Here is a 22,837-nt window from a genome sequence, read left to right on the forward strand (position 1 = left end):
GGAGGAAGTTGAAGCCACCAGGGATTATTCCTTTTTTTTCTTGTTAGTTTTTGGAACTTCTTAGACATACCGGCTTGGCCGAGAAAGAGAATGAGGACCTACCGATGCCCCCTGCTTTAGAGACTTCTGCTGCGAGAGTGCCATTGGAGGTCCCCTAGCATCGGGCACTGATGATGATGGGATGCTGAGCCTGGGGAAACCAGGTGGTTAGCTTATTGCGAGTTTCTGTGCCATTTTGATCGCGAGTTTGGTTGACTCTGGCGTATGTGGTATCTTTTACAAGTGTGTATTTGTGTAAGTGAGTGTGAGGGTGAGATGGAGTGGATATTCTGAGGGGCTGATGCGGAGAAGCGGCTTACAAGTCTAACTAAGTGACATCGGGGTCAACGTTCTCGTTAATCAGCAGTGGTCAATACAATCCTTCCGAGCAGACAATTCCACTCAATCAAGGTACCAAGGTGGCACAGCAGCGTCACGAGAAACAAATGCCTGTCTACACGGGATATATGCGATTGTGGCAATCGGCCTGCAAGTCCGAATCTGTATTTTGGCCCCAATCGCGGGACAAACACCTCGATTTCGTGCCCTCGTCATCTTGTCAGTATGTACATGCACCGCGCCCCCATTCTAGGTCGCTGTGCCTCCATCTTATCCGACTGCCCAATGCCCTCGCGTCCTATGCCTTGATCCGTCTACCGCACCATGCAACCATCCGGGTATTCGTTCGTGAGGCCTCTTGCCCGGCTCCACACGGAGTGGTGTCTCGAGCTATGAGGCATGCAAAAAGAAAGAAAGAACCAATGAAAAAGAATAAGAAATCAAAACGGCACCGAGTACACGCCGATGGTGTTCCCGACGGTTTGCTTTCTCATACCCCCCGTCATATCTTCGCATTCCCCATCAGCAGCACCAACAAAACGCCGTTCGCCACGCATATCACCACAAACACGGACCAAACAGCCAACCGCCCCATCAGCCCGAGCTTATCCGTCCGCGAACTCGTCATACATAAGCCGCCGCACGCCAACCCGAGGCTCGCCATGATCCCGAGGATGACACCCGCATCCACCTCGAGCCTCATCTTCTGCCGCCCCGCGACGATCAGCACGGTTGCGATGCCCATCAGCACGAACGCGGTACCATAACACCCCCACGTCCCCCACCGCAGCACCCGTTCTCGGTACCGGACTACGCGCTGCTCCTCGACGCTTGGTAGCGCTGCATAATGCGTGCTGTACCCAGATGGGAAAAACATCTGGTCATCCGAAGAGGATGTGTAGCCCCTATTTACAGACCCACGCCGGCTGTGGCCGTTGGATGCTTGTCGCGAAGACGAGGTCCGGTCATCCTCCAGGTCTGTGTCGGTCGTGTTGGTATTGGTCCCACCAGGGGGGCTGTTGAAGTAGCTTGGCTCCGGTGGGGTGCTGGTTGAGCCGTACCCATCATTGGTGTGAGTGGGAAGGAGGGGGCCACGCTCAAGATCGGCGGTTGGAAAGTCGGATTCGGGGTGGAAAGGATATCCAGGCGGTTAGTTTTGGTGATAGGTCTCGAGAAGAAGACCCGGAGGGTTTTGAGACCCGGGAAGAAGTTGTCCCTGGTTGGGGTCAATATAAATAGCGTACTGGTCGTCCGCCATTGCGATCGAAGTCGCCTGCTTCGCTGCCGTACTCATATTCGTATCCAATACCCCGTGGCCGGTTGCGATTCGGGGTCGACCATTGTCTCGCTCGGCGAGAGCTGCGCGGTACCGGGGCAGGAGAAGTCGGGGTTCGGGTTCCGGCGAGCCAACGCTGCCGGCAGGCAAGGCCGCATGCAATGTCTGTAGTAGATCATCGTGGTGTGACTGCAGCTGGGCGAAGTCGCGCCTGGTGAAGCTCTTGGGGTTGGACAGCATGCTGTCTTTGAAGCGGGATCCTCAACGTCGATGAGCCAGTCCACTTTCTGTACTTCTTAAGAATCTTGCGGAAGGCGACCACTTGGGCGTTGACGAAGCGCTGGAGAGACTTGATGTCGTCGCCGCATTGCAGCAGTACCTGCTCGTATTTGGCGAACCGTTGCCGCCGTTTAAGGGACATGCGGTTCCGCCCCGAGGTTGCACATCGTAGTATCAGTCGGTGAATTTGGCTCGAGAGGTGGTCTGTGACGTGGAATTGGTTTAGTTGGTTGGCGCTCTCAAGCGTGGGCCCGTCGGGTACTTACGCAGTCGCCTCACAATTTCGTCGGCCTTGCTCGAAACAAATAGCTCGACCCGGTCGTGCTGCCGGCACAGCTCCGAGTAAAAATCATCCTCAAACTTGTGGAGAGCCGTGTTTGGGCGACCCGGTATCGCTATCGCCGTGGCTTGGTCCCTGGTTGTGTGCACCTTGATGTGATGCTTTAGCGAATTGTAGTCGATATTATCTAAAACATGAACGCATGAGCGACAACCATTCCGACGTCATTCGGTTTTCTTGACGGTTAGACATACGAAGGCTCCATTGTGGCACAGATTCCTTCTCGAACTGTTCCCCGTATTTCATTCCTATCGTGGTCTCGACGATGACGTGTGACCCTTGGTGGGGGAGGATCGATGGAATGAGTTGATGGGACGGCGCGGCAGGCAACTAAAGGCTCCGTCTGAAATTCGGCTCGGGATAGTTACCTACGAAAGGCGGGAATGACGTTTACTGGCTTCTAATATATGATGGGGATTTTTCGAGAATAAAAGTATTCGGAGCAGAGATGGAGCGCAGAAAGAGACAAGTACGTGGCTGTGCAATTCTTAAAGCCAACGATGAAACCAACAATGGCCAGGAAGAAGGCGCCGTTGTCATCCCGGGTTGTGGAAATTATACAAAACGGTACCTTCTGGTGGGGCTTTTGTTTCTTGGAGGGTCTGGCTTGGCATGCTTTGGCCTGGCTCGTCTGGGCAGGGGGGAGGCAAGCACATGCGGGCTGCGGAGCGATCGCTGCAAAAGGAGAGGAGGATACCCAACTTGCAGCTGAGCAAGGGTAGGGGCCTGGTGCATCCAGATCCCTGTTCCGTCATCGACCCCGCCACGGCGACAGATTGTGGTCCACCGTGCACCAGCAGCAGGCCCCTCAAGACTTGCCCCAAGCAGCCGGCTGCTATACCGGTGCCGCTCGCTGAATGGTCCATCTGAAATGTTGCATTGGCTCAAAGCTTGAAAAGACAGCCAGTCTCCATGGACGCCGGGACGGGCTGCTGGAGGATCGCTCCGGCACTCGGGAGTTATCCGGTTCATCAGCGCTTTCATAGGCCGATTGAAACAGATTGAAAAACCTCAAAAGTATCAATTGGCGCCGACCGCACTGGGCACTGCCGTGTCCATGGCACATGGGTAATCAAAACTCAACACCTGCGGTTCGACGAGCACTTGCATGGCGCATCAGTTTTTGCCACTATGGCGACAGTTAGACCGATGCTCTCAGGAGCGATGCTGCGTGACCAATGTCGAGGCGAGTTGCCTGTGGTGCACCCCGGCCTGCAATAGTGGTTCGTTACCAATAGTTGTGAGAGAGGGGCCTTCTCTCTCGAGATCGTCAATGTTCGGTCGAGGGCCCTGCCAATCTTCCCCGCTATGTTTTGGTGAAGCTGTTTATCCGCCCGCTTTGGCCGTCGTTGATGAAACGGTCGTTGGCTTCGAAGATGGACGTCGTGCTCTCTCGCAAGCACGTGGGCCAAGAGACGGCTCTGACTGGCTACCAACCACCCCCAGGACCGTTACATTTGATGCCGGTGTTGGGGCCAGCCGCGGAAGAACTCAATGGAACAAGAAAGGGCTCTTACCCGAGGCCGAGATAGCAACGTCGACAAGCACTAGTTCTTGTATTGCATGCAGGCTGCATGGCGTCTCTGCGGCTCAGGTATCCGAGAACCTTGCAAGCTCACCTTTTTTTTCGGTGACGATGCTACCGGAGACAGGGAATGCCCTCGTTTGTTTCACCCCGTAATCTTCACCGGTGCAAGAACTGATAACTATTTGCGGGTTCGACTCAATGGAACTTCTCTCAGGCGAGCCCGTGTCGCTCCTTCGATCCCGAAGATTCTTTTCGTCTTACAGCTGTGGTTGGTTGCACGTCGGTCTCATCCGAATTCCCGCCACCAGATGGAGACATTGTGCTCATAGGGCCAGCGCTAAGCCTCAGCGACAAGGCGTGGGGCAGCAGGGGTCGTTTGGACCCTAAAGGCAAGTGCTCACGTGTGTCAAGCCAAGCTCTTGAGTTTGAGCTGTCCCGATGATCTTGCCCTGTGATTTGCTCTGAGCGGCGTTAGGACGTTAGTGACGTGTGCGTTGATTGTTGTTGGCCTCGGGTTGAGTCCCAATGTCGACGGTGTTAGCGTCGATGAGCCAAGAGAGCACCACAATCGACCCAGAAGCCAAAAGGAGATGAGGGTCGAAGCGAGGAACACCCGGCTGCCGAAGATTTTCGCGGCTAGGCGGTGGGGATGATGGTATGTTTGCCCCAGTGTGCTCGGGCGTGGTTGCCTGCCATGCAGCTGTGGCACGCAAAGAACCATGTTTTTCGGAAAGGCAAGCCCTCGCGTGATCAACTCCCCGAGCTCCCGCAGACCGCTCAGCGGTTTTGTGGGAGAATGGTGCGGGACGGACAACCGTCGTTGCCGTGTGTGACGGAAGACGCACCGCAACAGGAATGTAACCATCTTTGGCCGCGGGTTTGGGTGTTACGCCAATCAAGCACGTGCCTCCCACACCCGTTCTCCGCTGTTTCGCAGCATTGATTCAAGCCGCCGGTTCCAGATCCTGTCGACGACTCGAGTCTGAGAGCCTAGGCGAGTCGACCCGCGGGACGCCCAGGTTCAATGGCCGGCTGTTGGAAATACATGCTGGGATGTTGTGTTGGCGATGTCGGCAGGGCCGATTGTTGTGTGTCGTGGCTCCGATAGGCGAAAGAACGAATTGGCGAATAAGAATGAATTGAATCATTTTTATGGATATAACAGGCCCTTCCCCATGGGGAGGAAGGATGTTTGCTCGATGCATGCTTTGTTAGTATTCATAGGAACTTCGGAGTATGTGAACGGGCTGGAGCGGGTACTGCCGGGGGGCCAAGTGAAACAGAGCCTCGACCATGGCCGGAACACTCCAAATCCACAAAAGGTGGAGTTTTCCACGGCGGTGCCATCAAAAGCGTATTTTCCTGCTCAATTGCACAATTGCAGCGCGATTCTGTTCACTTGCGATCGATCAAACAACAGTGCGGTGTTGTCTCGGTGGTCAAAAATATACACGGGACCTATCTCAGTCATTAGCCGTACCAATCGCAACATCGTAATAGTTCCAGCGTACAATGCGTAGGTATCATTTGACGCTGCTCCGGTCAGAAATATGAACAGATAAAGTAGTACTGAAGCGATTCAGAGCGGCGGGGTTGTTGTGAATGCTGCGAAGACGTTACAGAAGTCACTGATGACGATTTCGCGATTTGGTGACCCGACAGCCCGAGTTCTGCCGGCCAAGAAACCACCGCTTTTTTGCGGAGCACGAGCGAGAGGGGCCCGCATCTCTCCCACCGCCTTTGAACATAACTTTGATTGGCCAAAACCATCAGTCGAGGTGGGGTCTCATGTCGAACCACCCGAAATTTTTTGGCAGACAGAACGGCCCCAAAAATCCGTGTTCTGTGCAACGGGCACTGGGTTCCTCAGCTTCTGTTCGTCTGCACTGGTGTTGGTTGGTGTCTGTGCTTAGAAAACATAAGCATGGCGGTCGCGAGCAGCACGACATCCTCGCTCACCTCGACGTCGCATACCCTCTCACACGCCCCGGCCATGGCGCAATCCGTCGTTCAATCTGAGAGCGTTTCGGCCACTACGGTGTTTCTCGACTCGACGTTCCCCTCCAATCGGCACGCCTTCCTCCAGCCGTCACCCCTACTCCCAACAGGGTCTCTCCAGCTAGCCAAGGAGACACTCGATGCGCTAGCCGGCCAGGTCGCTGACCAGCAGCAGCAGAGGTTACGGGATGCAGGCAAGAAGCGGAAGCGAGATGGCAACCAGGATAAGGCCGCAGTCTTGAAGATTAGGAAACTGCACGTTGACGGTTTCGAGACGGGCCAGGTGTGGCAGCAAGCCAAAAAGATCATCACCAGCGCCCTCCAGGAGTCTACCCGGGTTCTTGAGGAGCTTGAGGAGAACGAAGCGGTTGTGCAGGGTTTGGGAGATAACGCGGAGGACACCACGGCCATTGAATTTGGTGAGGACGGCTTCGAAATCAGCTCCGGAGAAGATGAGTCTGCCAGTGACGGCGACACCGAAGAGTCGGATGACGAAGGTGCAAGCCAAGTTGACGAAGACGAGGATATGGTCGACATGGAGGCTGAGGACGACGAAGAGGAAGAGGATGCCGATGAAGAGGCACTAGATGCTGAGGAAGATGGGGAGGAAGAAGAAGGAGAAGACGACTACGACGACGAGCCCGAAGAAGAGCTTGTCGAGGATCCGAATGGACTCAACGATGGTTTCTTCTCGATAGACGACTTCAACAAACAAACACAATGGTTTGAGGACCAAGACGCACGCGCGGACCCGAATACGGATCACTTCAGTGACGACGAGTCGGTCGACTGGCATGGCGATCCTTTCTCAGCGAAAAAGCCCCGCAAGAAGAGGGATGCGGGTGACGATGACGAGTCGGAACCGGATATGGACGAGGATGAGGACGAGGACGAGGCAGGGCCCGCGCTGAGCAAGAAGGACCTAGAAGACCTGGACGACGAAGACGATGAGGATGACGGGGGGAACCTAGACGATGATCTCAATGACATGGGTCTCGATCTCACCGCCAACGACATCTACTACAAGGACTTTTTTGCCCCGCCGAGGAAAAAGAAGAAGCCCGGCAGCTTCAAAAAGCGCCAGGATTTCCCTGAAGCTTCAAGACCGGACGAAGCCGACGTTGAGAGGGCTGAGAACGATGTCCGTCGCGATCTCTTCGACGATTTGTCCGAGAGGTCCGATTCTGAGGATGCGCTCTCTGATGTCTCGGCTGGTGACCCTCGGTCACGCCGCTCGGCTCACGAACGGAGACAAGCCAAGGTGGCGGCGGAAATACGAAAGCTTGAAGGCGAGTTAGTTGCCAAGCGGGCTTGGACACTTTCTGGCGAAGCCACCGCAGTCGACCGGCCGCTCAACTCGCTGCTGGAAGAAGACATGGACTTTGAGCATGTCGGCAAGCCAGTCCCCGTCATCACCGAAGAAGTTTCCGAATCCATCGAAGAGCTCATCAAGCGCCGCATCCTCGCCCAAGAATTCGACGAGGTGCTTCGCAGACGCCCGGACACCCTCGGTAACCCAAGCGACGCGCGCCGCGGCCTTGTCGACGTGGACGATACCAAGGGCAAGCAAAGTTTGGCCGAGATCTACGAGGAGGAGCACGTCAAGAAGTCGAACCCCGACGCCTACGTCAGCCAAGCCGATGAAAAGCTGCGCCGTGATGAGGAGGAGATCAAGAATATGTGGAAGGAGATCAGCGCCAAGCTCGACGCGCTCAGCAGCTGGCACTACAAGCCCAAGCCTGCCGCGCCGACGCTCACTGTCGTTGCTGATGTTGCGACTGTCGCAATGGAAGATGCGCAGCCCACGACCGCCCAGGGCGTGGCCGGCGGCGAGAGCATGATCGCACCGCAAGAGGTGTACGCTCCCAGCAAGGATACTGCTGAGAAGGGTGAGGTGGTGGCCAAGAGCGGGCTGCCAGTAGCCAAGCAAGAGATGAGCCGCGAGGAGAAGCTGCGGAGGCGCCGGCGTGACAAGGAGCGCATTCGCAAGGCCGGTGGCACCGATGCGGGCAAACAAACGAGTAAGAAGGCTCAGGCGCAGCGCGAGACGATGGGTGATCTGAAGAAGGGTGGGGTCAAGGTTATCAACCGCAAGGGAGAGGTAGTGGGCTTGGATGGGAAGAAGGTGGTGGAGCAAAAAGGGCCGCAAAGTAGCGGGGCGTTTAAGCTGTGATGTAATTACGCAAGAGAGATTCTTGTCCTCAACCACGAGCCATCTTTCTCATTGCTGTGTAAAGAGAGAATGATTGCGTTTACTATCTGGTAATTTCAATGCAACAAGTGAGTGACGTACGGTGGAGGAGCTTTATGAGGCAAAACCCCGGGAAAACATGGCGTTGAACCTGTGGGCCCGGCTCCCCGTCTCGAGCCAATAATGAATTGGATATTTGTGCTCAGCAACTTGGCCCGTGCGTTATGCGGCGAAAAGCGATCGGGGATATCAACGCAACGACCGTTCGAACTGACGTGGGGAGGGACCCTTTTGCTCGCGACGTCTGCCGACTTGGATCTCTCCACTCCTTCCAGCCCGTTTCGGCACACAATCACAAGATGTTGTCTTCTGCGAGGACGGGCGCCTCGTTGGCCCTACGAGGTGAGTTTGCCACCGATTTCCCGGTGCCCGAGTTCCTAGGAAACATGAATGAGTCTTGCACCATCCATTGGAAGCTTTGAGGCTAACGATTCGGTCAATTAACAGCGAGGCCAACCACTGCACTCGCCCCCTTCCGCGCCGCCGCCGCTTTCTCGACCTCCTCTCACAAAGATGCCGCCAGCGCCGTCCAGCCGCACGCCGGGTACGGCCTCGCAAAACCGGACCGCAAGGAAGTCCCGCTCCCCAGTCAGGAGCCCACCAAGGGGCTCGTCCAATACGCGCTGTACGCATTCACTCTCCCACCCTGATGGCCGACAGACAGCCGCATTCCTGACCCCACAACCCCCCGCTAACATCCACCCCTTTTCCGCTAGCACAACCCTCGACATCATGACCAACTGGGCGCGCCAGGGGTCCCTTTGGCCCATGACCTTCGGGCTGGCGTGCTGCGCCGTGGAGATGATGCACCTGTCGGCGCCGCGGTACGATCAAGACAGGCTGGGCATCATTTTCCGCGCGTCGCCGCGGCAGTCGGACGTCATGATCGTGGCGGGCACGCTGACCAACAAGATGGCGCCGGCGCTGCGCCAGGTCTACGACCAGATGCCCGACCCGCGCTGGGTCATCAGCATGGGCAGCTGCGCCAACGGCGGCGGCTACTACCATTATAGTTACAGCGTCGTGCGCGGCTGCGACCGTATCGTCCCCGTCGATGTCTACGTCCCCGGCTGCCCGCCCACGAGCGAGGCCCTGATGTACGGGATTTTCCAGCTGCAGAGGAAGATGCGGAATACCAAGATCACGAGGATGTGGTACCGCAAGTAGGCTGGTGGCTATGGTGCATGGAGGGTGGTGGAAGCTGTTATGGTGGGGGTGGTGGCGGATAGGGGAATACCCCTGGCCTTGAGTGGCTTTAGGGAAAAGTAGAGCTTTGGGATCGAGGAATTGGTGGCAGCGATCTGCCCATCTTGCCAGACAGCCTTTTATTTGTTGTCCTGGGGTGCCAGCTCTGTACATAGGGACTAGAATTGCCCGAGCAGAATGGGTTTGGGCTGTACAGTATGCTCATTGCTTGCTCGACATTCAGATGGCGTGATCGGTCCCTTTCTGCTCCTCGGACACACAGAGACGGCTCCGATTGTAGTAGTCAAAATACGCCGGGTGAATAACACAATCTGGCTACGAAATGATAAAGATGCAGGAGAGCCCCAGCCACCTCGTGCTCCTGAACGCCGTGGTCATGACACCATCCCAATACCTCTGGGTAATTCTTCCAAGGCAAACCTTTTAAGAAAAGCCCTCGTCGTTACCCCGCAGCATCATCACTGCCGCTCCTCGGTCATCTCTCATCCCATCCGTTTGTCAGTCTCGGCCGACGTCGCCTGTTCCCCTGCGTCCGGGTTGAGATAATTGGCATCCTCAGCTGCCTCATACTCAGCGATGAGGTCCGACACAACCTCCTTCGCCTCGTCAAATTCGCTGAGACTATCAGAGAACGGGGTGGTCTTCTTGTACGCGTCCACGAAGGCGTTCCGTTTTCGCATACCCTCGTATTGCCTGAATATCCTCTTGAAGAGCTGGACGGACGAATTAGTAAAATGGGAAGACAAGGTGATTTGTGCAGGAAACCTTACCGTGGCGATGCTGGTGTGGTTGGCAAGCATCAACCCACTCACGCGGTGCGCCATAGGGATGTAGGGGCTTCGCTTCGTCAGCGCCACCTGAATGCTTGCGGGTCCCCAAGGGATGAAGGTGGCCAGGCGGCGCTCCCGGATACGCAGCAAACTCTTGTGTACATCCGTCGGATCCACCTCGCCCTGGATGACATTGAGGATAGAGATGTAACAGCTCTTCTTCCCCGGGATCGTCGACACCATGCGGTTCTTGGGCTGCAGAAGCCGCCGCATGACATCGAGCACGGTGGTCTTGCGGACAGTCTTGGCCTGCTCAACTTGGTCACCGGTGAAGGGCGTGTAGGCTGTCATGAGGAAGTGGCATCGCGGCGTGGGGATGAGCGACGCTAGGATGCTGACGAGGTCGTTGTGCATATACCCGGGATACCTGAGGGTAGTGGTGCTGGCCGACATTACTGTCGACACCAACTGGTTCGTCTGCGACATGGATGTCGTCGCGAGGTGAAGCCTATCGGCAGCAATGTGGCTGAGGGCTGCGTTGTCGAGGACGACGACCGAGTCGGCGTTTTGCGTCAGCCGTCTCATGGCCAGCATGCTGTTGTAAGGATGGACAACCACGTCGTCGGTTTGTGTGTTTGGGAAAACCGAGTATGTCTGTATAATCTTTTTCGGGAAGCGGTCGTTCAACCTCTCGAGGAGAAATGACCCTAAACCGGACCCAGTACCACCGGCAATGGAGTGCAGCATCATGAAGCCCTGTCAATCGGTCAGCATGCGTGGTGTGTATATTTACGCGTGGTGTGGCCGCAGCCGCCTAATCACCTCGAGCGAGTCACTGCCGTCCGCTTCCCGGTCAATCATCTCCATGATCTCTTCGTGCACCGACTCTCCTTGCTGGTATCCATGACCCCAGTTGTTGCCGGCTCCGAGACCCTCGTGGTTAACGTAGAAGTTTTCGGGGTTGTATATGTTTTTATATGGACCCGATTGTATGCCTTGAATTACCTGTGATAAGACTTAGCGGGGCGTGTCCGCAGTTAACAAGAGGGGCATGGCGTACCCGTGGCTCGAGGTCGATGAGGATGGCCCTTGGGATGTATCGTGTGTCGTCGCTCTGGTAGTAGAAGACATCCTTGCGGTCGCCGCCTTCGGTCGCAAACTCCTCAAGATTACCGTCTTGGTTGATACCATGCTCCTGGCAAAGTTGCTGCCAGAATTCACTGCCAACTTAATGCCGTTATGTTAACCTTGTGTGTGTTCGGGGATATGTTGGACTATGCATGCCCGACGCGCTGAGGGAAAGAAACTGACTGCTATTGCCGCACTGGCCCGCCTGAACTGTAATTATCTCTCTGTGGCCATGTCAGAAGTCGTGTCCCGGACGGGTCGATAGACGTATTTTCTGTACCTGGGCATCGTGGTGGTTGCTGGGCTTGTCAGTCCAAGATGCAGACGCGTTTGCCAATGGAGACGCGAATTCTTGACCCCGCCAACCCGCTGCGACAAAGTGGTCGCCCTTGCACTTTAAATACACTTGCACTTGCACTTGGACCACGGGACTTCTGTCGACACCGGTTTGCCTATTCACCGAACTATTCAAAGGCTGTTTGTTTTATGCTCCACACTCTAAAGATATAGACGGTAGTTAGGACTATCTAGGTATGCACTCTTTGTCGTGTGGCTCGTCAGAAAGGTAAATCTGATGTGTAACCCAACGAAAAATACGTGTATGCTGTAGATTAAACCAAAGTCCCCCCTGACAAAATAAGCTGAACTCCAAGTGCCCATGCTTCCATATAGGTGCCGGCAAGGGCCCAGAGTCTAAAGATAGTTTTTATTTTGCTGGGATTCTTTTCATTAATTTCTTCTCGGCTTACTTTACCCTTTTTTTCTTATCGCTTTCTATTTTCTTAGTTTTCTTTCCTATTTCTTTCGCGGGGTTTTGCCTTTCAAGTTCGGCTTTTTTGGCCAGAGGGTGCTCAACCCAAGCGATGGGCGGTCAACTTGAAACATGGGCCCGAGTGCCGGGGTTTTGAGGGGCGGTTGCAATGTGGATCGCTACGATGAGACTCCACGCATCCAAATTACACGGCCATTGCTGTGATTTGCGCCAGATCCCTGTTCCGAATACCAGGTCGATGCACCTCAACCGGCAACTTGCGCAAGAAGAGAGCCAACGACCGTACAGAAACTGATAGTTGCATGCGCCGGTTTAACTAACGCCGCCGAAGGAAAACCAGAGTTCAAACGAATAGGTGGGACAAAAGCTGTATACCATCGATCCCAGCATTGGATCCGAACTATTTTCCCAACCGACCACCTTGAAGCCCGACCGTGTATATCAACAAACCGCATTTCCTTGACACTCCCACGTGTCCCATCGATATAGCCATTCTGCGTTCGAATTAGCACTGCGGTCGCGTGCGCTCACACGCACCCCTGCTACCCACCAAATATAGCCGCGCCGCTCAGCATTACGGAGGCGTTAGACAACGACGTGTTGGTGCAACGCTCGCAACTCTGCCGTTGGGGTCCTCGGGCAGTGCTTTGTTGAATCGGGTGTGCCATGCCTCGCTATTGAGGATCGAAACCATCGAAACGTGCCAATCTGCTTCCAGCAGCCATGGCAGAAACAACCCGAGCCGACCCTACCGGTGTGGCCCGGAAGGAGTCCACATTATCTTCGGGCACTTTCACCGAGTTACCCACGATCCCACAAGCCAAGGTGTTTGGTCCGGCGACACCTCTAGCTTCAGACGAATTTGACTTTGCCGCGAAATCGAGCACCGCCGAGAACGAAGCAGCTGACTACTTAAACGGGGGGAACCCTCACGAGAGGATATCTCCTCAAGCAAATTTCCCGGGCTCATCCCAGACACCGACATCAAATACCGACATTCCTTCGCAGCCTAGAGCCATGTCTGATGTCGCCGAACCGTCCTCCCCTATTGCCGGTCGGAAGAGCGTGCAGTTTACCCCAGACGATGGGCTTCCCGATCCACCGGTAGCGCACTCGAGAACTGGGTCCTGGGACACGAGGGAGGCTCTGGGGAAAATCCGCGGTTCGGGTTTTATATCAAAGCTCAAAGAACTCGCCGGGCCGAGCGGTGCGCAGACCCCGAGAATGCCAGCCACGACTCCAGAGCTACCATCGACAGCCAGCTCGCCAACCGCACTTCGATATACAAACCGGCTCCCCCGCGCCACAGACGAAGGGAGTGACGACGACGCAGATGCTGAGGAAACAGCCGACGAGACCGCCGCTACGCCTTCAAAAGGGAAACAGAAGAGGAGGAGGCGTATGCGGAGGCTCAGGATGGAATCCTACTCGGTCCCCAACACCCCACAGATGAGCTCGCTAGGGCCCGAAACGTCGGATGCCCAGAGGCGCTTGGCCTTTCTGAGGCGTACTCCGTTGGCTGGCGTCGATGACCACGGGTTTTCCGAGGGTGAAGGGCGTGACCGCCTTGCCGGGCAACGTGGCTCGAGGAGGGGGATGAACTGGAGGTCTAGACCGGGCGAGGAAGGAGAGGACGCTGACAGCCCTGTCGGCCTTCGAGTAGGCCATCACTTCAGGCGGCTTTCTGCTCTTGGTGGTGGCGGCGGCGGCGTATCTGATGGCGATGCCATGACCCCCAGGAGACCCTTCTTTAAGGCAGACAGAGCCTCGACTTTCGGCGTCCAGAAATGGCGGCAAGTCAAGGGCGCACTAAACTTCTTACGCCAGAAAAAAGACGAGCAGTTCGACTTCTCCAAATCTGCAGAACTTATGGCAGAGCTCTTTGGCGGTGCACCCGCCGTGCTGATGCTCGCAAGTATGATTCAGCGCGATGAGCACGGCAATAAGAGGATACCGGTGTTGCTCGAGCAGCTAAGGCTGCGTATTACCGACAGCACCCCGGCCCCGGATAAGGACAGCGAAAGGCATTGGATGTTCACCATGGAGCTCGAATACGGGAGTGGCCCGAGCCAGATGAAGTGGACAATCAAGCGGAGCATCAAGGACATTATGAACCTACACTGGAAGTACAAGCTGGCCTTGGGCAACGAAGGGTTCCCTTCCAAAAGTTCCGATTATGGCGGGCGGCGGCCCAAACAACCACGCTTCCCCCTTTCTGCCTTTCCCTATCTCCGTGGCGTGAGAGGCCTAGACGACAACGAGGAAGAGGAACTCGGCAACGAGACCCGTGCCGAAGAGACGGCGGGCGAGATGACCGCCGGTGAGGTGACAGTACAAGAAGGGACCGATGTGGAAGACAGGCCGCCTATGCGCAAGAAGCGCTCACGGATGCCTTACCTTGGTGGTCGGCGTAAACCCTCCGCACTTGGCTCAAATGCCGACCTCGGCCAGGTCGTCGTCGACGCCGCCACCCAAAAGAGGAAATATGTCGAGCGGCAGCAGAGGATGCTGGAGAGGTATCTCCAGGACATGATTCGATGGCTCATGTTCAGGGCAGACAGCAACCGCTTATGCCGCTTCCTCGAGCTGTCCGCCCTGGGGGTCCGGCTGGCGGCCGAGGGCAGTTACCACGGGAAAGAATGCTACCTGCACATCCAGTCATCCCAAGGCCTCGATTTCCGCCGCGTGCTGACACCGGGCAAAGTGATTGCGAGACACAGCCGAAAGTGGTTCCTAGTCCGACAGAGCTACATTGTATGTGTTGAATCGCCCGAGAATATGAACATCTACGATGTCTACCTCGTCGACCCCAAATTCCGGATCGTCACCAAGAGCAAAGATAAGCAGCTTCGCGCTATGAGCCGAGAGCGAGATGAGGATATTGAAAACCTCGATCCCTCTGCACCTCGACCCACTGGTGGCCATCATACACTCAAGATCATCACCTCGGAACGGAAGGTGAAGCTCTTTGCTCCCAACCAGCATCTCATATCCCAGTTTGAGGAATCCATCCAGGAAATGCTAAAGCACACTCCCTGGCACCTCGAGAATCGCTTTGGCAGTTTTGCCCCGGTTCGAACAGGAGTGCATGCCCAGTGGTTGGTCGACGGTCGCGACTACATGTGGAATGTCTCCCGTGCCATCAGCATGGCGAAGGACGTCGTCTACATTCATGATTGGTGGCTGAGTCCCGAGCTCTACATGAGACGGCCCGCCTGCATCAGTCAAAAGTGGCGTCTCGACCGTTTGCTCCAGCGGAAGGCTGCCGAAGGTGTCAAAGTCTTCGTCATTGTCTATCGTAACGTCGAGGCCGCCATTCCCATCGATTCAGAGTACACCAAGTTCTCACTACTCAACCTCCATCCAAACATCTTCATTCAACGGTCACCTCACCAGTTCAAGAAGAACCAGTTCTTCTTTGCTCACCACGAAAAGGTCTGTATCGTAGATCACGATATTGCTTTCGTGGGTGGGATCGACTTGTGCTTCGGCCGGTGGGATACCCCTAAACATCCCGTGGTGGACGACAAACCCACCGGGTTCGAACCCCAAGACGCCCCCAAGGACGCTGAACACTGCCAACTGTTCCCCGGCAAGGATTACTCCAATCCTAGAGTCCTAGATTTCTCCAAGCTCCACGAGCCGTACGCAGAGATGTACGACAGATCAATGACGCCGCGCATGCCCTGGCACGATATCGCGATGCAAGTCGTGGGGCAGCCGGCACGGGATCTCACCCGGCACTTTGTGCAGAGGTGGAATTATGTCCGACGCGGACGGAAGCCGACACGGCCTACCCCGTTTCTACTGCCGCCGCCAGACTGTAAGCCAGAGGAGCTCGAGGCAATGGGTCTTAATGGCACCTGCGAAGTCCAGATCCTCCGTTCCGCCACAACGTGGTCGCTTGGTACCGAGGACACAGAGCACAGCATTCAGTCGGCCTACATCAAAATGATTGACAACTCGGACCACTTCGTCTACATCGAGAACCAGTTCTTCATCACTAGTACCGAAACCTTAAATACCAAGGTCGTGAACGGTATCGGCGATGCCCTGGTCCGCCGTATCATCCGGGCTCACGAAAACGACGAGGACTGGCGTGCCGTGATCGTGATGCCGCTTATGCCGGGTTTCCAGAACGAGGTGAACCAACCCGACGGGTCCAGCGTCCGGTTGATTCTGCAATTCCAATACCGCAGCATCTGCCGAGGGGAGCACTCGATCTTTGGGCGCTTACGGGCTGCCGGCATCGAGCCGGAGGACTACATCCAGTTCTTCAGTCTCCGACAGTGGGGCAAGCTGAACAACGGTGTTCTGACAACAGAGCAGCTCTACATCCATGCCAAGTGCATCATTGTTGATGACCGTATCGCCTTGATCGGTTCGGCCAACATCAACGAACGATCAATGCTGGGCAGTCGCGATTCTGAAGTCGCCGCCGTCGTCCGTGATACAGACCTCATCTGGTCGACCATGGGGGGCCGGCCGTACCAGGTCGGGCGGTTCGCGCACACGCTCCGTCTTCGGCTCATGAGAGAGCACCTGGGCCTGGACGTGGACGAAATCTTGGAAGAGGAGCGACAGGCTGATCTTGACCGCGAAGAGCAGTTCGAGGCAGAGATGGACGAAATCTACGAGGAGGAGTCTGATCCGTCGCCTATGGAAGAGAGTTCCAGACGACGAAGATCTTCCTTTACCGAGCCACCCAAAACCCCAACGCTGCCTCAGGAGCCTCATAGCTTTAACCACGATGCCGGCTCGGAAGAGCCTCGCGCTCGGAGGCGGACTCTTTCGAGAAGCTCAAAGCGCCAGGCTTCCCCCGCAGAGCCCTCCGTCGAGAAGCACCACCAAGAAGTGGAGGGTTTCGGCGCCGACCGGTGGAAGAATGCGCAAGAGAAAGGTCTCGATCAAGGTAGAGATACCGTGATCATCAACAACCGTGAGGTGCTCCTCAAGGACGTTGCGGCGGAAGGCAAGGGGACGCTTGACAACCCGAGGGACCCGCACGAGCTTCGGCGCGTGTCTGGTGCTGCGACTCCCGAAAGCGCCAGGGTTCACGAGGGCGCGCCGCCGATGCCACCCTTCGACCGACGAACGACTGAGCAAGCCGGCCTTCCCCGAGCAAACCAGCTGCCGACATTGCCCATTGTCGATGATACGGACATCGGCGGGCCGCCGGTCCGGGTTGATTCGGCTGGCCGGCCGGTTCACGGCAACGCTACCTCGCTCCCCATCGATATCAAACTAGCCGACATCCATAAAGATTGCATGCGCGATCCTCTGAACCCTACTTTCTATGACGACGTCTGGTCCCGTGCTGCCGAGAACAATACGCGGATCTACAGGCGTGTTTTCCGGTGCATGCCGGATTCGGAAGCGACCAACTGGGCCGAATATAAAGATTTCAACAACTATAACGCCCGTTTCAAGGCAAGCATGGATGGTCACCGAACGAGCGAGGAAGAGGAAAAGCCCAGTGCGGCCGAGGGGGCGTCGGGTCAAACCGCAGCGGGCGCTGGCATCGGCGCGCCTGGCCCCGCTGCTGGTGCGGCTGCTGCTGTGTCTGAGAAACTCGGTGGCGTAGCAAAAGCCGCCACGAAGATGACTCCGTCCCACGGCGACGGTGCTATGGACGAGAAGCAGGCCATGGCTGACGGGTTGCGGGACGAGACCCCCCGGGCGAGCACGAACCGCGAAGTGGGGAGGCAAGACGACGCCATCAACTCGAGCCGCGACACACTCCCCACCACCGAGGCCAACGCCCGCCTCGGCGCGCGGCCCGACAGTCGCAAGGAGCGCCGTCCTACCTTTTCCAACCAGGAGAAGCCACCGCCGACGGGCGTCAGCACAGGTTCCGGGAACGGAAACAACCTCTCGGCGGCAACAAGCAACCGCGATTCTACCCAGGGCGGCGCCAGCGGTCCCGGTGTCAAGCCGGCAGGCTCGCAGAAGCGCCGCCGCCGCGCGACGACTAAGGGCAGCCGGCCACGCTTCGGCGTGCCTGAGGAGCTGTTGTCCAAGGCCGACGCGGAGGAGCTGCTGCAGATGACGCAGGGCCCGCTGGTGCAGTTTCCGTACGACTGGCTCGCGGTGGAGGAGACGAATGGGAACTGGCTGTTCCAGGTGGACCAGGTGGCGCCGTTGGCTATCTAGTAAGTTTTCTGCGTCTTGTGGGTCCCGTGTGTATGGATAGTTGCTAACAAGGTGAACAGTAACTGAACGTGGCTGTGAGTGGGGCTGAGCGGTGGTAGAGGAAAGCTTGCTTCCTCCAGAGGTGGTATATATAGTGAGAGTGAGAGTGAGAGTGATGGGTCGCATTCCGTGGTTGTTTTGAGCAGTTGCGCTGGCGTTCTGGTGTTGTGGCATTTACTCCTAGACCACCACCATGCATTATTTCTGGTGTATTGGCGTCCTTCAAGCCACATCTCATTTTTTCTTTGGTGGGCTTGCCTCGCACGCTCGGGGTATCGTATAGGCACCCTCTTCCCTTTTGTCACCGTTATATATTCCCACCTGGCTTATTTCGCAGACCATATACACTTTGTAGTCTTACACACCAATTCTAATACAACCTCCCACGTTTTAATCAAATCAAACCCTCTCACTGACCCAAATCGCACCCCGACACCCGGCACGAATAACCCCCGTCAGCAACCAATACGGTTCCGCCTTCTTCGCGTCATGCTCAACCGCATGATCCAGATGCTCCAGCTCCTCATCCCGAATCCGCCTCAACGTCCCAATCAGCTCGCGCAGCTCCTCCCCAACCTCATAGCCCTCGGCCTCCCACCCGGCCACCATCTCCAACAACCTCCGAATCTGCGCGTTGTAATGCCCGCCGATCTCAGTTTCCACCGCCTCCGTGCACGCCATGGCCGCCTCCCGGCCCAGCACCCCCGTCGTCCACCCCAGCCCCGTCGCCAGCGCCGACCATACCGGGTACAGCGCCGTGGGGCGCACCCGGTGCTTGGCGATCAGCGCGTTGAAGGTCGCCAGGTGGCCGGCTTCTTGCTCGTACATGTGCCGCATGAGAGGGCGCAGGTGGGGCTCGCGCGCGACGACGGGCGGGGTTTGCGCCGTGTAGATGAGTGTCGCGGCGAGCTCGCCGGCTTGGTTGACGCGGAGGGCCGAGGAGAGGAAGGCTTGCTGGGCGGGGGTGAGGGGCTTTTTGGGTTTGGGGGGTGGGGTTGGGTTTGGTTGGGAGGTGGTGTTGGTGTTGGTGTTGGTGTTGGAGGGGGATGAGGATGACGACGTTGTAGCTTGGGATGCGGATGTGGTGGTGGACGAGATGGAACGGGTTTGTTGTCGTGCTGGTGCGAGGATTCTGCTCATGCAGTGGCGCATTGGCTGCCACAGGAGGCGTGGGGACGCCATTGCGATTTGGACTTCAGGTGGTGGTTGTGCGGTGGTGTGGTATGGGTTTTGTAGCTCGGGAACCGGGAACCTCGATGGCCGATGTTTGACGACGACCGTCCATTTGACGATGCCCCACCTCCGGGCCTGCCACCAGTCGGAGGAGCGAGCAGGTGGATGGGCTTGAGCGCCTGAGAGTGCACCTTGCCCCCCTGCCGCATGCCAAGAACCAATTGCCTGGGTTCTCGCATCCAAACTCCCATCTTTAAAGTTGAGCCTCGCGCCGCGCAAACTCCCCTTCTTTCTTTTAACGTACAAACCTTCAACAACTTGCGCTTCTTTCGCCCCACTTCCGCTCCCGCTCCCTCTCCTTTCTCGGTGCGCCGTTTCTCACCATCAATGCTGTGAATACACACGTACCTACGCCTCCGATTACCGTCCTCATTAAGGACAACGTCCAAAGCCGTCGCTGCCGTATTCCCCAATCCGTGATCGCGTCGTCGCCGATCGGATTGCAACGCCGAGAATCGCCGTACTGCCCTCGCAAACGAACGAACCCTAATCACTCTTAACCTTCCGTGTTGGAGTCGCCATAATGTCTGATATCGATGATGAGCTACTTGCTCTCGCCGGTGGTGATGTGTCGTCGGACGAGGAGGAAGCGATGGATATGAGCCGAAACGAGTCGCGCTCGCCGTCACCGCCAGCGGCTTCATCGAGGGAAAAGGACACGCCATCAAGGGGTGTGGCGTTGAAGAAGACGCCTGCGAAAAAAACGAGACGTGCGAGTAGAAGTGATAATGAGTCGGAGGATGAGGGAGAGGCGTGAGTTGTGCCCCGCTTCTTTTGCTATTATTCACTGCATTCATATCCTATTGTGAGATTGTAAGATGGGAACGCTGCAACCACTCGAAGTTGGGAAATATTCCTTGCTTCGCAACTTCCTGTTATACCTCCCAGCGCTCGTTCCCCCCCCCCCCGCCTCACCTCCCAATTTCTGCAAACGAACTCAGCACCTTACACCCAGAACCTCTCATCAATGTTCTTCCGATACCACACACTTCAGATGTTATTTGCTAGTAACTACTTTTAAATAGATCATCCTAACCACTATGGCTCCCCGCAGATCCTCGCCGCCGGCGTCCCCCAGCTCGCAGATGTCCGCTCCAATGGACGAGTCGGACTCCGATTCCGATGCGCCCCAGAACCGTGACCGCAGCACGGACGACGACTTGCAGTATCCCGTCGAAGGCCTGTTCAAGAGCCATGAGGAGAGAGCGCGTATCATGAGCATGCGCGAGATCGAGCGCGAACAAATCCTAGCCGAGCGCAGGGAGGAGAATGAGCGCATTCGTCAAAACCGCATGCTGCGCCAGCTTAAAGTCAACCAGGAGAAAGACAGCAAGAAGCGGAAGGCCAGCGCGGCCGATCTTGAAGATGCCGCACGCAAGTCGGCTCGTGCTCGCACCAAGGCCGGCGAGAGTAGTGACAAAATGGACACGCTACGCCGCGCCCGAGAAGAGCGCAGCAACCGCAAGGAACAAAGAGAACGTGAGAACGACCGCCGCAGGCAACGATCCCCCTCATACCGTCGGAGTCGCAGCCCCGACGACCACGACAGCGACAACGACTGGCGGAGGGACTCTCGGCAAAAGTCCAGGACACCCGAACCTAGAGAAACCCCACCGGCCGAGTTGCGTGATGTTGAGCGTATCCGCGTCGGGAGAAGTCGGTTCGCTGAGGTATGCTTCTATCCTGGCGTCGAGAAGGCTCTCTCGGGTTGCTTCGTCCGCATCAATATCGGGCCCGACCCTACGACACGCCAAGATGTTTACCGCATGGCTGTCATCAAGAGTGAGTTACATTTCTGAGGCTATTCTCGCCCAACGGTCTAACTGACGACCTACAGGTTTTACCCAGGGCAGACCCTACGCGATAACTGATCGCACTGGGCATCAGATCGTTGTGGACCTCTACATCAAGGCCGCCCACGGCAAGGCGCAGCGGGAGTGGCCATTTATCACCTGTTCCGACAGGGACTTCACCGAAGGCGAATGGAACCGGTACAAGCAAGTCTGCCTATCGGAAGGTGTTCCGATACCCACCAAGCCGGAACTCGTCGCCAAGATCGGTGACATCAACAACCTGATCGGGCGAAGCTGGACCGATCTGGAGGTATCCGAGAAGCTCAAGCGCCAGAACGCCCTTCACATCAAATACAGCGGCGTCGAGCGCGACCAGCTGGCTAGGCAACTCGATATAGCACGCGCCCGCGGCGACGAAGCCGCCGTCAGCCGCCTCCAGGAAAAGCTCGACAACCTCGAAGTCCCCCGTCTCGCTTTCCGCACCACCCTCAACTCCTCCAAGAAGAAGAACGAGAACCGCGGGCCGACCCAGCAGGAGAAGCTCGCCCTGCTCAATGCCGAAAACCGCCGCAAGAACGCCGAGTCCGTCCGCAAGGCCCAGCTGCTAGAGCGCGCCCGGGCCCGCGAGATCGAGAAGTCTCAGCAGGCCGCCGACGGACGCGGCGCCAACACGCCCGCCAACGGTAGCGGGACGCCGAGCAAGGCCGGAGACGCAGCGGCGGTGCTACCGCATATCGCCAAGCTGCAGGAGCAGCAGCGCAGCCAGGCCAAGCCGGGCGTTCCTATCATTCATAAGCCGCTGATGGATGATGATATTATTGGCGCCCTGGATCTGGACATCGATGTCGAGATTGACTGAGCAGCTTCGAGTCGGCTGGGGCGAAGCAGGGAGAGGGTGGAGTCTGACTTGGTGCGAGAGGGGGGAAGCTGGTTTGTGGGAGAGGGGGCCTAATCGAAGGAGTCAGGCGGTTGCCGACGTGCCAGCAACAGAGATAGCGACTACGCTGGTTGGCATTTTGCGGGAACGCCCACTACACCTGTCTAGAGACCTACCTATGTAGCGTGTAATTTATCACCTGCTTGCCTCCTGCTCTCGCTGTGTTTGTGTTCATATACCGGATGTGCTACCGAGGTGCTACTGAGGTGGTTGTAATGCTCACGAGTACGATCCTCTGTCAACTCATAATGAAAAAAACAACAGTGCAAGGTCTTGGGGTTTTAATAGTTTTTTATTAAAAGCAAAACACCTCATCCTCATTCTATTCGTAATCTTTCCCCTACACTCGGAGCATGGATGCGGAATGGTACAACATTGGTAACTTAAAAACACACGCAGCCATGAACCAATCCAAAGTCAACCCGCTAAAAGAACCGTTGTGCCACGCGCCGTTGCTTCGTTGTGCCTCGCAGCACAAGCCAACCGAAAAGCCCAGCCAAGTTTCATAATCTTCAAGTTCATCTTCACCAAAAAAAGCCAAAACGACAAAATCATGGTACAGGTATCTTATTCTTTTGCCTTTGCCTCCCCGCTCAGTCCAGATGGCAAGTCCTGCGATGCCAGATTGGAGTTGTAATACAAGGTGTATATGTATAGTGTTGAGAAAGTCCTTCAACCCTGCCGTTGTGAAGGGAAGGACGGCCGTGCGAATCCAAAAACTAGGAGCCTCCTCAGTCGTTTGGAGGGGCCCGAATT

General features: G+C 56.5%; 8 protein-coding genes across 8 annotated transcripts; 5 read left to right on the top strand and 3 right to left on the bottom strand.

Annotated features, from left to right (window-relative positions):
• Positions 1 to 880: 880 nt before the first annotated feature.
• Positions 881 to 2,519, bottom strand: CHGG_08659 (uncharacterized protein; the record flags this gene model as incomplete). The annotated part of the gene is made up of 5 exons (XM_001226585.1): positions 881 to 1,424; positions 1,623 to 1,819; positions 2,034 to 2,137; positions 2,200 to 2,400; positions 2,468 to 2,519. 5 exons carry the CDS (start codon positions 2,517 to 2,519, stop codon positions 881 to 883), a joined length of 1,098 nt encoding a protein of 365 aa, XP_001226586.1.
• A 266-nt stretch (positions 2,520 to 2,785) lies between these two features.
• On the top strand, positions 2,786 to 3,143 carry CHGG_08660 (uncharacterized protein; the record flags this gene model as incomplete). Its single annotated transcript, XM_001226586.1, has 2 exons — positions 2,786 to 2,818; positions 2,913 to 3,143. The coding sequence occupies 2 exons, from the start codon at positions 2,786 to 2,788 to the stop codon at positions 3,141 to 3,143; spliced, it is 264 nt and encodes an 87-aa protein (XP_001226587.1).
• Positions 3,144 to 5,725: 2,582 nt separating this feature from the next.
• CHGG_08661 (uncharacterized protein) lies at positions 5,726 to 7,972 on the top strand (the record flags this gene model as incomplete). The annotated part of the gene is made up of 1 exon (XM_001226587.1): positions 5,726 to 7,972. One exon carries the CDS (start codon positions 5,726 to 5,728, stop codon positions 7,970 to 7,972), a length of 2,247 nt encoding a protein of 748 aa, XP_001226588.1.
• A 377-nt stretch (positions 7,973 to 8,349) lies between these two features.
• CHGG_08662 (uncharacterized protein) lies at positions 8,350 to 9,217 on the top strand (the record flags this gene model as incomplete). Its single annotated transcript, XM_001226588.1, has 3 exons — positions 8,350 to 8,392; positions 8,498 to 8,675; positions 8,767 to 9,217. 3 exons carry the CDS (start codon positions 8,350 to 8,352, stop codon positions 9,215 to 9,217), a joined length of 672 nt encoding a protein of 223 aa, XP_001226589.1.
• A 521-nt stretch (positions 9,218 to 9,738) lies between these two features.
• On the bottom strand, positions 9,739 to 10,512 carry CHGG_08663 (tubulin gamma chain; the record flags this gene model as incomplete). Its single annotated transcript, XM_001226589.1, has 1 exon — positions 9,739 to 10,512. The coding sequence occupies one exon, from the start codon at positions 10,510 to 10,512 to the stop codon at positions 9,739 to 9,741; it is 774 nt and encodes a 257-aa protein (XP_001226590.1).
• A 2,137-nt stretch (positions 10,513 to 12,649) lies between these two features.
• CHGG_08664 (uncharacterized protein) lies at positions 12,650 to 18,145 on the top strand (the record flags this gene model as incomplete). Its single annotated transcript, XM_001226590.1, has 2 exons — positions 12,650 to 18,078; positions 18,139 to 18,145. 2 exons carry the CDS (start codon positions 12,650 to 12,652, stop codon positions 18,143 to 18,145), a joined length of 5,436 nt encoding a protein of 1,811 aa, XP_001226591.1.
• Positions 18,146 to 18,517: 372 nt separating this feature from the next.
• Positions 18,518 to 19,300, bottom strand: CHGG_08665 (uncharacterized protein; the record flags this gene model as incomplete). Its single annotated transcript, XM_001226591.1, has 1 exon — positions 18,518 to 19,300. The coding sequence occupies one exon, from the start codon at positions 19,298 to 19,300 to the stop codon at positions 18,518 to 18,520; it is 783 nt and encodes a 260-aa protein (XP_001226592.1).
• A 574-nt stretch (positions 19,301 to 19,874) lies between these two features.
• Positions 19,875 to 22,003, top strand: CHGG_08666 (uncharacterized protein; the record flags this gene model as incomplete). The annotated part of the gene is made up of 3 exons (XM_001226592.1): positions 19,875 to 20,104; positions 20,406 to 21,133; positions 21,189 to 22,003. 3 exons carry the CDS (start codon positions 19,875 to 19,877, stop codon positions 22,001 to 22,003), a joined length of 1,773 nt encoding a protein of 590 aa, XP_001226593.1.
• Positions 22,004 to 22,837: the final 834 nt, after the last annotated feature.

This window comes from Chaetomium globosum, genomic scaffold (assembly GCF_000143365.1).
Source record: "Chaetomium globosum CBS 148.51 scaffold_6 genomic scaffold, whole genome shotgun sequence".
Taxonomy (NCBI): Eukaryota; Fungi; Ascomycota; class Sordariomycetes; order Sordariales; family Chaetomiaceae; genus Chaetomium; species Chaetomium globosum.